This window comes from Pipistrellus kuhlii, unplaced genomic scaffold, assembly GCF_014108245.1.
Source record: "Pipistrellus kuhlii isolate mPipKuh1 unplaced genomic scaffold, mPipKuh1.p scaffold_m20_p_23, whole genome shotgun sequence".
NCBI lineage: Eukaryota > Metazoa > Chordata > Mammalia > Chiroptera > Vespertilionidae > Pipistrellus > Pipistrellus kuhlii.
In genome coordinates this window covers 1,817,511-1,828,681 of record NW_023425522.1, presented here as the reverse complement: position 1 = coordinate 1,828,681, position 11,171 = coordinate 1,817,511, and the positions used below count along the sequence as shown (strand labels likewise).

General features: G+C 66.6%; 1 protein-coding gene across 2 annotated transcripts; it reads left to right on the top strand.

The window, feature by feature from the left end:
• Nucleotides 1-2,909: 2,909 nt before the first annotated feature.
• Nucleotides 2,910-10,553, top strand: ALDH3A1 (aldehyde dehydrogenase 3 family member A1). Of its 2 annotated transcripts, none has more exons than XM_036452052.2 (11): nt 2,910-3,043; nt 6,170-6,336; nt 6,769-7,000; nt 7,381-7,466; nt 7,639-7,847; nt 8,309-8,426; nt 8,826-8,967; nt 9,323-9,489; nt 9,735-9,834; nt 10,106-10,236; nt 10,386-10,553. In XM_036452052.2, the coding sequence occupies exons 2-11, from the start codon at nt 6,175-6,177 to the stop codon at nt 10,398-10,400; spliced, it is 1,362 nt and encodes a 453-aa protein (XP_036307945.1). In that variant the 5' UTR covers nt 2,910-3,043; nt 6,170-6,174; the 3' UTR covers nt 10,401-10,553. The 2 variants fall into 2 exon arrangements, with proteins under 2 accessions (XP_036307945.1, XP_045442464.1); XM_045586508.1 differs by lacking the exon at nt 2,910-3,043 and adding an exon at nt 3,386-3,390.
• Nucleotides 10,554-11,171: the final 618 nt, after the last annotated feature.

Below are 11,171 nucleotides of genomic sequence, written 5' to 3'. Positions count from 1 at the left end.
CTGTGCTGAGCGCTGAGCACTGAGCACATGTGGGTTGAACTAAAGCTGAGACCCTGCCTTCACAGAAATCCCAGTCTGTGGGGGGACGTGGAGCAAAGAAAAATAATCAACAGCTAGTCACACAAACAAATGTGTGATTGCATGTGTGACAGGTTCCTGGGAGTGAGGAGGGGATTATTTGGGGGGGCGGCGGTCAGAGAAGCTGAGAGGTGAGCAGGGGGAAGCGTGGCTGAGGCAGAGCGGATGGGAGTGTGTTTCGGGGCGAGAATCGCAGGTGCAGAGGCCCTGAGCGGGAACGTGCCTGGAGTTTGGGGCCGTGCAGGAGTGCCAGTGGCCGGAGGGAGTGAGAATGCTGGGAAGTGGCACAGAATGAGGCTGAAGATGCACCGGAAGTCACACCCTTCGCCACCTCCAAGACAGGGGGGTCCCCCTCAGAGCGCAGGGAGCGGCTGGGGGGTGTTGGGGGGGGAGGGAGCCGCTGAGGGGTCATCCTCGCTCAGAGCCCCGCTGGCCGCCTTGTGGAGAAGCTGCCGTGGGAGGCGGGTGCTCAGGGGGAGGGGGTGGCTCAGGGGGAGGCGGATGCTCAGGGGGAGGCGGGGGCTCAGAGGGAGGCGGGGGCTCAGGGGGAGGGGGTGGCCCAGGGGGAGGGGGTGGCCCAGGGGGAGAGGGGGGCCCAGGGGGAGACGGGGCCCAGGGGGAGGCGGGTGGCCCAGGGGGAGGGGGTGGCCCAGGGGGAGGCGGTGGCTCAGGGGGAGGGGATGGCCCAGGGGGAGGGGGTGGCCCAGGGGGAGGCGGTGGCCCAGGGGGAGGCGGTGGCCCAGGGGGAGAGGGGGGCCCAGGGGGAGGCGGGGGCCCAGGGGGAGGCGGGTGGCCCAGGGGGAGGGGGTGGCCCAGGGGGAGGCGGTGGCTCAGGGGGAGGGGATGGCCCAGGGGGAGGGGGTGGCCCAGGGGGAGGGGGTGGCTCAGGGGGAGGCGGGTGCTCAGGGGGAGGCGGGTGGCCCAGGGGGAGGCGGGTGCTCAGGGGGAGACGGGTGGCTCAGGGAGGGCAGTGGGCAGCGCTGGCGGTGGCCCAGGGGAGAGGCCCAGGCCTGGGCCAGGAGGATGAGGCTCTGGGGTGGAATATTAGCGCTTGTATCAGCCATGCTGAAACGTAGCCAAAACAATGAGAGTGCTGATTTTAAAGACTCTGTTCTCCACGAGACAAGCGCGCTGTGAGATGCTGGCTCTGTGTGACCAGGGCGAGAAGCTGCTGCCCCACCCATGTTCACACGAGCGCCCGCGAGCCGAACGCCTCTGCCCAGGAGCCGCTGCCTTCGTGTTCTCCATCTGCCCCCACGTTCGCCGGGGTCGCCTCCGGCTGAGGATGAGGATGAGGGAGGAACCGAGGTGGACGCGGTGCTAGGAGCAGGGAGCACGGCAGAGGGGGGTCCATGGGGAGGGCAGGGGCGAGAGGAGGGGGCTCAGGGGCTCATCTCAGCCCCCTTCCACGGGACCACGCTCCCTGGGAGCCAGAGGGGGAACCGGCTGTGGAAGGACCAGGCCCCTGAGCTGCGGGAGCTGAAGCCGGGCCGCGCAGTCACCGTGACTCAGCCCCTCTGGCTCTGGCCTCGATCCCGCCTTCCACCCAGCAAGTCCCCGCAGAGCCCGGCGCCTCGCGGGAGCCGTGCTCACCGGGCGAGTCTGCGGCGGAGCACCCGGCCGGCCACCTCACCGAGCCTACAGGGAGGGCAAGGGTCACCTCCTGATAACCGGGTGCCACCCCAGAGAGTGGGAGCCGTTGGTGGGGAGGGTGCCAGGCTGACACAGGCCTGGTCCACACACCTGCTCCGCCCCACCTCAGAGGGTGCCCCATCTCTGCCCACCGCCCAGCCCAGGCGCCCAGGCGCCAGAGCCTGCCAGTGTGGCCTTCTGCTGTTCCGGAATGCTCCCATCTGCCCATCTACCCTGGGGTCTTGCCCTTTCTTGTCCCCACCCCTGGAGGCTGCCGCTTTCTGTCCGGACCTCATTAGGAGGGATTCCCTAAGAGCAGAAAGCTCAGGCATAGGCCTCTGCACGCTCACAGACCCCTGGGCCCGCGGCCCCAGAGCCTCCTCCCCCGCTCCTGCCGATAACGTGCACACATCACACGCTAATGACTGCGGTGGACATCTGACGCCTCAGTCCCTGCCTCTGTGCCTCTGCCTTTGCTTCTGCTCCTTGCCGAAACACCTCTCTTCTGGTTCAGACACGGTTTCCCCGCCATGATCCTTATCGGAGTCCCTGGAGCACCTACGTGCATCCCAATCGCTATGGTTTGGGGGAGAGGCCGAGAGTCCATGCGGCAGAGGCAGGGACGTGTGAGGAGTGAGTGGCTGATTGTGCAGATCTGCTGCCATCCTCTGCGTGGCACAGAGCAGATGCTGGCAAACGCCTGGCGGACGGTGGAGCACAGGCTGGCAGACCCTTCCTTCCCAAGCACGTCTGGTTCCCCACTGACCCCACAGGGCGCCCCCTGGCTGTTCCCACCGGCTCCTGCCTCTTCCCTGATGCTCAGGGGGAGGCCCAGGCTGGCAGGGCTGGGCTGGGGCCTCTGCCTCGCTGTGCCACGCAGTGGGCATCTCAGGGAGCTGCGTGACCCTCCGGTCTCCCACCGCACCCCTGCCGAGCTTACGCAACCGGGAGGCCGGGAGCACAGGCGCAGCTGCACTTTGGAAACCTGGAGGCAGTCCAGTCAGGCTGAATCAATCAGCAGAGCCCCCACCCAGGGCAAACACAGCCCGGGCTCCAGGGAAGATTGGCTGTGACCCCGCCCAAGCCTCAAAGACACATTCTGGCATTTAGAGGCGAACAAAGGGCTAATCCGAGCGGGAGCACCCGCATTTGAATACTGTTTTGGTCTCCTTACACAACATCAGGGAGGGGAGAGGGTGCCAGGCGGAGTGGGCGGGAGGAGGGCTGAGCGGGTGGGGAGAAGGCCCTTAAAAGCATCCCCTGCAGGCCGCTGGGCACCCCAGAGCGCCAGCCGCCCAGCCGCCCAGTCAGAGGAACCGACCGTCAGTCAGAGGTAACCCTTTCCTTTCCCCCGGCGGGGGCCTCTGGGAACAGCTCTGCGCTGCCCCTGAGGCCCCAGAGCCCACTCCGGGCAGCTCTGCCGCCCCAGCGCTGGGAGGGGCACCCAGGACTGGAGAAGCAGGGCGCCCGGGATGGTGGGTGAAAAGCCCCCTCCGCTCCCCGAGGAGGGGCAGGCTCAGCAGTAAAGGGAGCGGAGGCTGGAGGGGAGCAGGTGCAGTCCTGCTTTACCACTTGCTGACTGAGAGCACCTGATGCCGCGGGCCCCGCTGTCCTCTGTGAAGGGGCCCTAACAGCTCGACCTCTTTGGGGACCAGAGGAGATGATGAAGGAGCACCCACGGTGCCTGGGCGGTGAGGAGGGCAGGCCCTGAGGTCAGCGGTGCAGAGGGAGGCGCAGGACTGGGACCGAGTGCCCGCTGTCCTGCCCACAGGGTCTCATGCTGGCAGCCCAGCCATGGCTCCCACGTTGAGGGCTGCTCTGAGTGATGCGAGGCTGGCAGGGCGGGAGGGCCTTCCTGCTGGGCTGTGTGGCTGGGCTCATGGCCAGCAGGGGCACCAGGGTGAGGGCTCCTTCCGGCCCCCCAAAGGGCCTAGAGAGAGGCCCATGGTACCTCCAGGCTGGGGCATCCTGCATGCCAGCAGGGCCCTGTCTGTGCTGCAGCCTGGAGGGGGCAGCGCTGGTGGTGGTGGTGGGGAGTGGGGGATCAGAAACCACTTGCAGGAACACACACACACACACGCACACACTTCCATTTTTTCAAAAATTATCTATACCATATATAATAATAGATATCATATGTATGACACGCAGTATATATCATATATGCATGTATTACATACATAAATTGTATATGTGGTATACATACATATACTATACATGGTCCATGTAATTTTTTTTGCAGAATGGAAATAGCCGTATTGTAGCATTTTCTTTCTTTTGCTTTTCTTCTGATGTTAGGAGTGAAGCAACGTCTGAAGTGGGGGCCTCTGGGGGACAGCAGGAGCTGCTGAGGGGGAGCTCACATCTCTGTGACCCTTTTGTCTCTTTTGCATGTTCTACCATGAGCACTGCCGACCACCTGTATTCAGAGAGTTAACAAACACTTTATTTTTATTTTTATTGTTGACACTATTACAGATGTCCCCCACCCCTTTGCCCGCCTGTGCCCTTCCCTCTGGCCACTGTGGTCTGTGTCTGTGGGTTCACATGCATGTTCTTCGCTAATCCCTCACCTCTTTCATCCAGTCCTCTCCTCCCCTCCCCTCCGGCAGCTGTCAGGCTGTTCCATGCATCCATGCCTCTGTTTCTATTTAGTTCACCAGTTTATTTTGTTCATTAGGCTCCCCGTATGAGTGAGATCACATGGTATTTGTCTTGGAGTTATTTCACTTAGCACAATGCTCTCCAGGCCCCTCCATGCTGCTGGAAGAGGCCCTTCTTTTTACAGCTGCATAGTATCCCCGGTGTAAATGTCCCACAGCTTTTTATCCACTCCTCTGCAGATGGCCACGTGGGCTGTTTCCAGATCCTAGCTACTGTGAATTGTGCTTCTATGAACACAGGGTGCATAGATCCTTTTTGATGGTGTTTCTGGTTTCTTGGGATATATTTCTAGAAGTGGGGTCACTGGGTCGAATGGCAGTACCATATTTAATTTTTCGAGGGAACTCCATGCTGTTCTCCACAGTGGCTGCACCAGCTGCATTCCCACCAGCAGCGCATGAGGGCTCCCTTTTCTCCACATCCTCGCCAGCCCTTGTGTGTTGGTTTGTTGATGGTGGCCATTCTGGCCGGTGTGAGGTGACATGTCTCAGTGTGCTAACCACCATTTAACTAGATGACATTCATAGCAGAAAGTTTAGGGCCACTGATTCCTCCCCTTGGGGCTCACCCTGGGCTGCCCTGGGCCCCCTCTCCAGGGCACACCCGCAGCCACAGGTGCTGACACCTCGCCCTGCCTCCCCTCCTCTGCCTCAGCCATCACACAGGGGCAACGAGCCCTTTTAGTTTTATTTAAACTATTTTAAAAATTGATTTTCAGAGAGGTGGGGGGGGTCATGGATCCTTGCTGCCCGCCTGCCCCTGCCGGGAACCACCCGCCCCTTCCGGTAAACAGGCCCTGACACGCACACTGAGGGCGTGTCCCGCTTCTGTTATAAACAAAGATGAACTTTCTTGTCCGTGAACGTCTGGGAACATTGCTGTGGTTTCTGTAAGCGCCCCAGGGCCGCCTTCCCACGGCGGAGCCGGTGGGGCCTGGCTCTGCGCGGGCGCCCTGTCAACTCGGTCCTGGGTCGGGCACACACGGGGTCTGCCTCCCAAGCAAGCAGGACTTCTGCGAAGGACCCGGCTGTTGACTCCGGGCTCTGCGTTTTATTTTGGCTGCTCCTCACCCAGGACATGCTCTCCACTGGCTTTTAGAGAGTGGAGAAGGGGACACATAGAGACATCCATGTGAGAGGCATCCATGTGAGAGACATCCATGTGGGAGACATCCATGTGGGAGACATCCATGTGGGAGACATCCATGTGGGAGGCGCACAGATGGCTGCCCCCCATAGGGCTGGATGCCACCTGCAGCCTCGCCGGGGTTGTCCTGGGCTGGGAATCGAACCCGAGGCCCTTCAGTCCTCGCTCTAACCTCGGAGCGGCCCGCCCGGCGGCTCTGGGTCCCTTAACCGGCCTGGGTCCCCCGCGGTCCCCGCCGCCGGGACCTGGGCGCCGGGAGCTCGGGGCGCCGGCCTGGTGCCAGCGGCCGAGGCCGGAAGGAGGGGCCCAGGGCGGGGAGGGCCTGACTTGCCATCAGAACTGGGCTCGGCCCCGTCACCCCTTCCCGCCTCCCTGCAGCGAGGGGGACGTCTTCTCCGGGCGATCGGAGGGCCAGAGGGACCAGGCGACTGTCAGGGGGCTGCGGAGGCAAAGAATACCCTTTCCCGGCGCTCCCGGGAGAGGCCCCTTCCCCTACGACACCGAGGAGCGCAGGGCGCAGGGAGGAGGGCGCAGGGTGGAGGGCAAAGGGCGCAGGGGGCGCAGGATGGAGGGCGCGGGGAGGGCGGGGAGGAGGGCACGAGGAGGAGGGCGCAGCCCGCCGCTCCAAGCGCCGTGTCGGTCCCCGCAGGCACCATGAGCAAGATCAGCGCGGTGGTGCAGCGCGCCCGGGCCGCCTTCGAGTCCGGCCGCACGCGGCCCGTGCAGTTCCGCATCCAGCAGCTGGAGGCGCTGCGGCGCATGATCAAGGAGCGCGAGAAGGACCTGGCGGGCGCGCTGGCCGCCGACCTGCACAGGGTGCGCCCCCTCTTCTCCCCAAGGGGTGTCACTCCCCACCCCACCCCACGCCTCCTCAAGGAGCGTCCCCCCCATCCCTCCAAGGGGCGCCCCCCCACGTCTCCCCAAGGGGCGCCCTCCCTATCCCCACTCCCCCCAAGGGGCGCCCCCCCCTTCAGGCACCTGACACCTGTGCCCAGACCTGCAGACGGACTCTCGCAGACCCACCCACCGCCTTATGGCTCCCCTGCTGCCTGGTTCCCCTGCGCCCTCCCCCGCCGCCCGGGGAGACTGCGGCCCCCATCACCCTGGCAAGCGGGACAGGCCCTGCTAGGAGGCACAGATCATGTCCCATTTGGCAGACTGGGAGACCGAGGCCAGGGAAGGTAGCAGGTCGGTCAGGGTCGCCCACTCAGCGCTGTGGGCTGGGGGCTCACGGGCCTCTCCCCGCAGAACGAGTGGAACTCGTACCACGATGAGCTGGTGTACTGCCTGGAGGAGATCGACTACACCATCAAGAACCTCCCGGAGTGGGTGCAGGATGAGCCTGTGGAGAAGACCGCCCAGACGCAGCAGGACGAGTGCTACATCCACTCGGAGCCGCTGGGCGTGGCGCTCATCATCGGCACCTGGAACTACCCCTTCGACCTCACGGTGCAGCCCATGGTGGGCGCCATCGCTGCCGGTGCGGGCGGGGGGACGGGGAAGGGAGGGAGGGAGGGAGGCCACTGTCCCTCTCTGCGGGAGGCCGGGCCAGGGCTGCAGAAGAGGTGCTGGGCCAGGGGTGTGAGGGCCTGTGTCCACTGGGGCCACGGGAACAGGCCTCCCGGCCCCCAGGCCCCGCCAGGCTCTCACACCCCGCAGCGCCCTCCCTGCCGCTGGCCGCCTCCCTGCGATGTGCCAGGGTTTCCTCCAGGCGCCTCCCCTCTCTCCCTCCTTCCCGGTCTCATCCATGGGGACACAGGCCTGTGGCCTCTCCTGCCAGGACACAGGAGGAGGGAGGCGGCAGGCTGGGTCCCTGGGGGGCGGGGAGGGGGCACAGGGCGCTGACTCTGTGCTTTGCAGGGAACGCGGTGGTCATCAAGCCTTCGGAGCTGAGCGAGCACATGGCGAGCCTGCTGGCCACCCTCATCCCGCAGTACCTGGACAAGGTGCGCCCCGAGATCCTGCCGGGGGTGGGGGACAGCTGGCCTCTGCCTCTGGGGCGGGCCCTGAGCGGGGTGTGTGTGTGTGTAGGGGGTGGGGGGGGGGCTGCGTGGCTGTGGCTGTGGCTGCCGGGCGGGGAGGGGGGTCCTCTCTGAGCCTCACTCTCCCCTTGGGAAGGATCTGTACCCGGTGATCAATGGGGGAGTCCCGGAGACCACTGAGGTGCTCAAGGAGAGGTTTGACTACATCCTGTACACCGGGAGCACCGGCGTCGGCAAGATCGTCATGACGGCCGCGGCCAAGCACCTGACCCCGGTGACCCTGGAGCTGGGCGGGAAGAGCCCGTGCTACGTGGACAAGGACTGCGACCTGGAGGTCGCCTGCCGGTGAGGCTCAGCGCCCATGGGAGCTGGGGCCGTGCTGACTGCCGGCTCCCGGCACCGCGGCTGGGGACACACACACACACACACACACACACACACAGGCCGTCCCTGCCCTGAGGGCCTGGGCCTGGGCTGGAGCGGGGGCGGCGAGGGGACCCGCAAGCCCGGGAAGGCAGAAGGGGAGAGGAGAGGGGAGCTCAGCTTCCCGTCCCATGGCGGGCAGGGACCCAGGGCTGGGCTTAAGAGCACAAAGGCTGTCCCCCCAGACATCCCCGAACCCTGCTCTCACTGGTGAGGGAAAGATGGGGGAGCGGGGGAGGGAGCATGTCCAGGGCCAGGGGGCGCCTCAGCCAGAATCTGCAGCCGCCCCCTGAGGCCTGGCCTTAGCGGCGGGACAGGGCGGGACAGGGCGCCGTCCGTCCCGCAGCCTCCGGGTGAGGACACGTCTGACCCGGTTCCCACAGGCGCATCGCCTGGGGCAAGTTCATGAACAGCGGCCAGACCTGCGTGGCCCCCGACTACATCCTCTGCGACCCCTCCATCCAGGGCCAGGTGGTGGAGAAGCTGAAGAAGGCCGTGAAGGTGAGCGGGGCCGCGGCGGCCGCAGTGCAGGCGGGCGCGGACTTCAGAAAGCTGGGGTCTTCTCTGACCATAAAAGCCCCCCACACTCTGTAGATAATTTGGGAAAAGATTAAAAAGCATAAAGGAGGGAAATGTCCCCCGGAATCCTGCCACCCACCACAGCGGCTGCCGCGGGGTGCCGCCCCCTCCCGGGCCTGTCTGAGGCCTCAGCTGCCCCTGACGGCGCCCGCCGGGCAGTGTGAGCGCCGCGGGGCCCTGGGAACGGCAGTGCCCGCGCTGAGCCCGGCGGCCTTGGTGTCCGTGGTGCCCGGCCGGCGCCTGTGCCCTCCCAGCCGCCACCCCCCGGCCTCGGCGCCGGCCAGGCCCCGTCCCTCTCTGAAGCCATCCCCTCGCCCACAGGAGTTCTACGGGGACGACGCCAAGAAGTCCCGGGACTACGGGAGGATCATCAGCTCCCGGCACTTCCAGAGGGTGATGGGCCTGCTGGAGGGCCAGAAGGTGGCCTACGGAGGCACCGGGGACGCAGCCGCCCGCTACATAGGTGTGTGCCCTGCCAGCGCGGCCAGGGCCCTGCACGTGGGCAGCAAGTGGGCACAGATACCTGGGGGCGGGGGCGGGTAGGGGAGTGGTGCAGGCCTGGGGCGGAGAGGTGACAGCCTGGCCCAGCCCAGAAGCCCCGCCCCCAAGGCCCTGAGGGCAGCCCCCCCCCAATGCAGCAGGGCGTGGCAGCACCACAGGGGCCCGGCAGGGCTGGGTGAGGACCAGCGGCCGGGCCTCCAGGCACCAGGAGGCTGGAGGCTTCACAGGGGCTCGGGTGGCCTGGGAGGCCGTCAGGGGGGAAGCCGGGCCCCCACTGCGGTGGGAGGTCTGGGGGGCTGACTGCGGCTTCCCGCCAGCCCCCACCATCCTCATGGACGTGGACCCCGAGTCCCCGGTGATGCAGGAAGAGATCTTCGGGCCCATCATGCCCATCGTGACCGTGCGCAGCCTGGAGGAGGCCATCCGCTTCATCAACCAGCGCGAGAAGCCGCTGGCGCTCTACGTGTTCTCCAACAACGACAAGGTGGGCTGCCCCCTCTGCCCCCCACTCCCCACCCCGCCCCCCACCTCCCGCCCAGGCCCGGGCAGCCCGCTCCCCGCTCCCCACGGCCTGTGGCCTGGGACCCGTGCCCGCAGCCCGGGCGCCGCCGCGCCCCCGCCCCCCTGGGCCTGGGCAGCGGGAGGGAGACCGCCCGGCTGCGCCCCAGCTGGCTCCCGGGCTCAGGGGTGCCCACCAGGAGCCTGAGGGGTGCGCTGGGTCCCCGGCAGGTGATTAAGAAGATGATTGCCGAGACGTCGAGCGGCGGCGTGACGGCCAACGACGTCATCATCCACCTGTCCGTGCACACCCTGCCCTTCGGGGGAGTGGGTGAGTCTGCCCGCCTGCCCTCCGCGGGTCCCTTCCCGCCCTGGATGGGAACTCAGGGCCGGAGCCGTCCTGGCCCGCTCCCACCCCTTTCCCTGTGCCCTCCGCCGGCCTGCGTGCCCACCCGCCCAGGAGCTCCGCCCTCTGCCCAGCAGGTCCCCTCATCCCGGGCTCTGTGTGGTTCCGGGGTGGCCGCTAGGGGGCGCCAGGAGCTGGCCTCCCGGAGGGTCTGGCCCTGGCGCGGGGCTGAGCCTCCGGTCTGTCCGGTCCCCAGGGAACAGCGGCATGGGCTGCTACCACGGCAAGTTCAGCTTCATCACCTTCTCCCACCGCCGCTCCTGCCTGGTGAGGTCCCTGCACAAGGAAGACCCCTTCAAAGCCAGGTTCCCGCCGAGCATGCCCAAGGTGAGCGGGGGCCAGGGCTGCGGGGAGCCGGGGAGCCGGGGAGCCGGGGAGCCGGGGAGCCGGGGAGCCGGGGAGCCAGGGAGCCGGGGAGCCGCTGGGCCTGCGCGGGACCAGGCCTCACCCCTCTCCCCGCCCTGTGCTCCTCACAGATGGCCCGCAACTGAGCCTGCCGCTCCGGCCGCTGCCACAGTGCCTCACCTGCTCCTGCAGCCCCTGCAGCCCCTCCCGCCCCTCCTGCCCCTCGCCCAGGAGCTGCCCCCCCCCCAGCCCCCACCCCCTTGCTGGACACGCAGGACCAATAAAGTTTTCCAAACAGACGCCTACGTGTGCGTGCTTCTCTGCAGCCCTGCGCCCACCCCCCCGCAGTCCCGCCCCATCCCCACCCACGGCTCCCTGACCGCGGAGAGGGGAGGGCTCCCCAGCGTCTCACATGAGCACCCACTCTGGGCTCACGGCAAGAGGCTCTGCGTGCGGAGATGTTCGCGTTTTATCCAAACTCGGGGTGTCGGCTTCACCTCCGGGGTGTCTGCAGAGGCTGCCCAGGAGGCTGTGCCTCCAGAACCAAGACCCAAAGGACTCCCCACAGTGAGGTCTGGCGCTAGGCCAGGCCCCCCCACCCCTCCCCGGCCCAGCCAGGCCCCAGCTGCCAGCCGGAGCCCTGGGAGACTTCCGGGCAGAAGGCAGCGGGCCTCAGGACCCACCGTGCGGGGGCGGGATGGGGGGCTGGCCTCAGGGTCTGAGGGGCCCAGATGGGATCCAGTGACACAGTCTGGAGCGGGGCATCGGGCAGAGAAGGAGCAAAAAGCAGGTGGGGGCAGGTGGGGGCAGGTGGGGCAGGCTGCGGGGTGCCCGCCTGCTGGTCCTTCAGCGGTCCCTCTGGGCAGCGGGGTGCTGTGTGGAGTCGGGTTGGGGAGGAGCGGCTGGTGCTCACAGAC

Coding starts and splice junctions, on each gene's coding strand:
- ALDH3A1 (XM_036452052.2), top strand. CDS start 6,175: ATGAGCAAGATCAGCGCGGTGGTGCAGCGCGCCCGGGCCGCCTTCGAG. Junction 7,848..8,308: donor GACCTGGAGGTCGCCTGCCG/GTGAGGCTCAGC, acceptor CGGTTCCCACAG/GCGCATCGCCTGGGGCAAGT. Junction 9,490..9,734: donor TGTTCTCCAACAACGACAAG/GTGGGCTGCCCC, acceptor GGTCCCCGGCAG/GTGATTAAGAAGATGATTGC.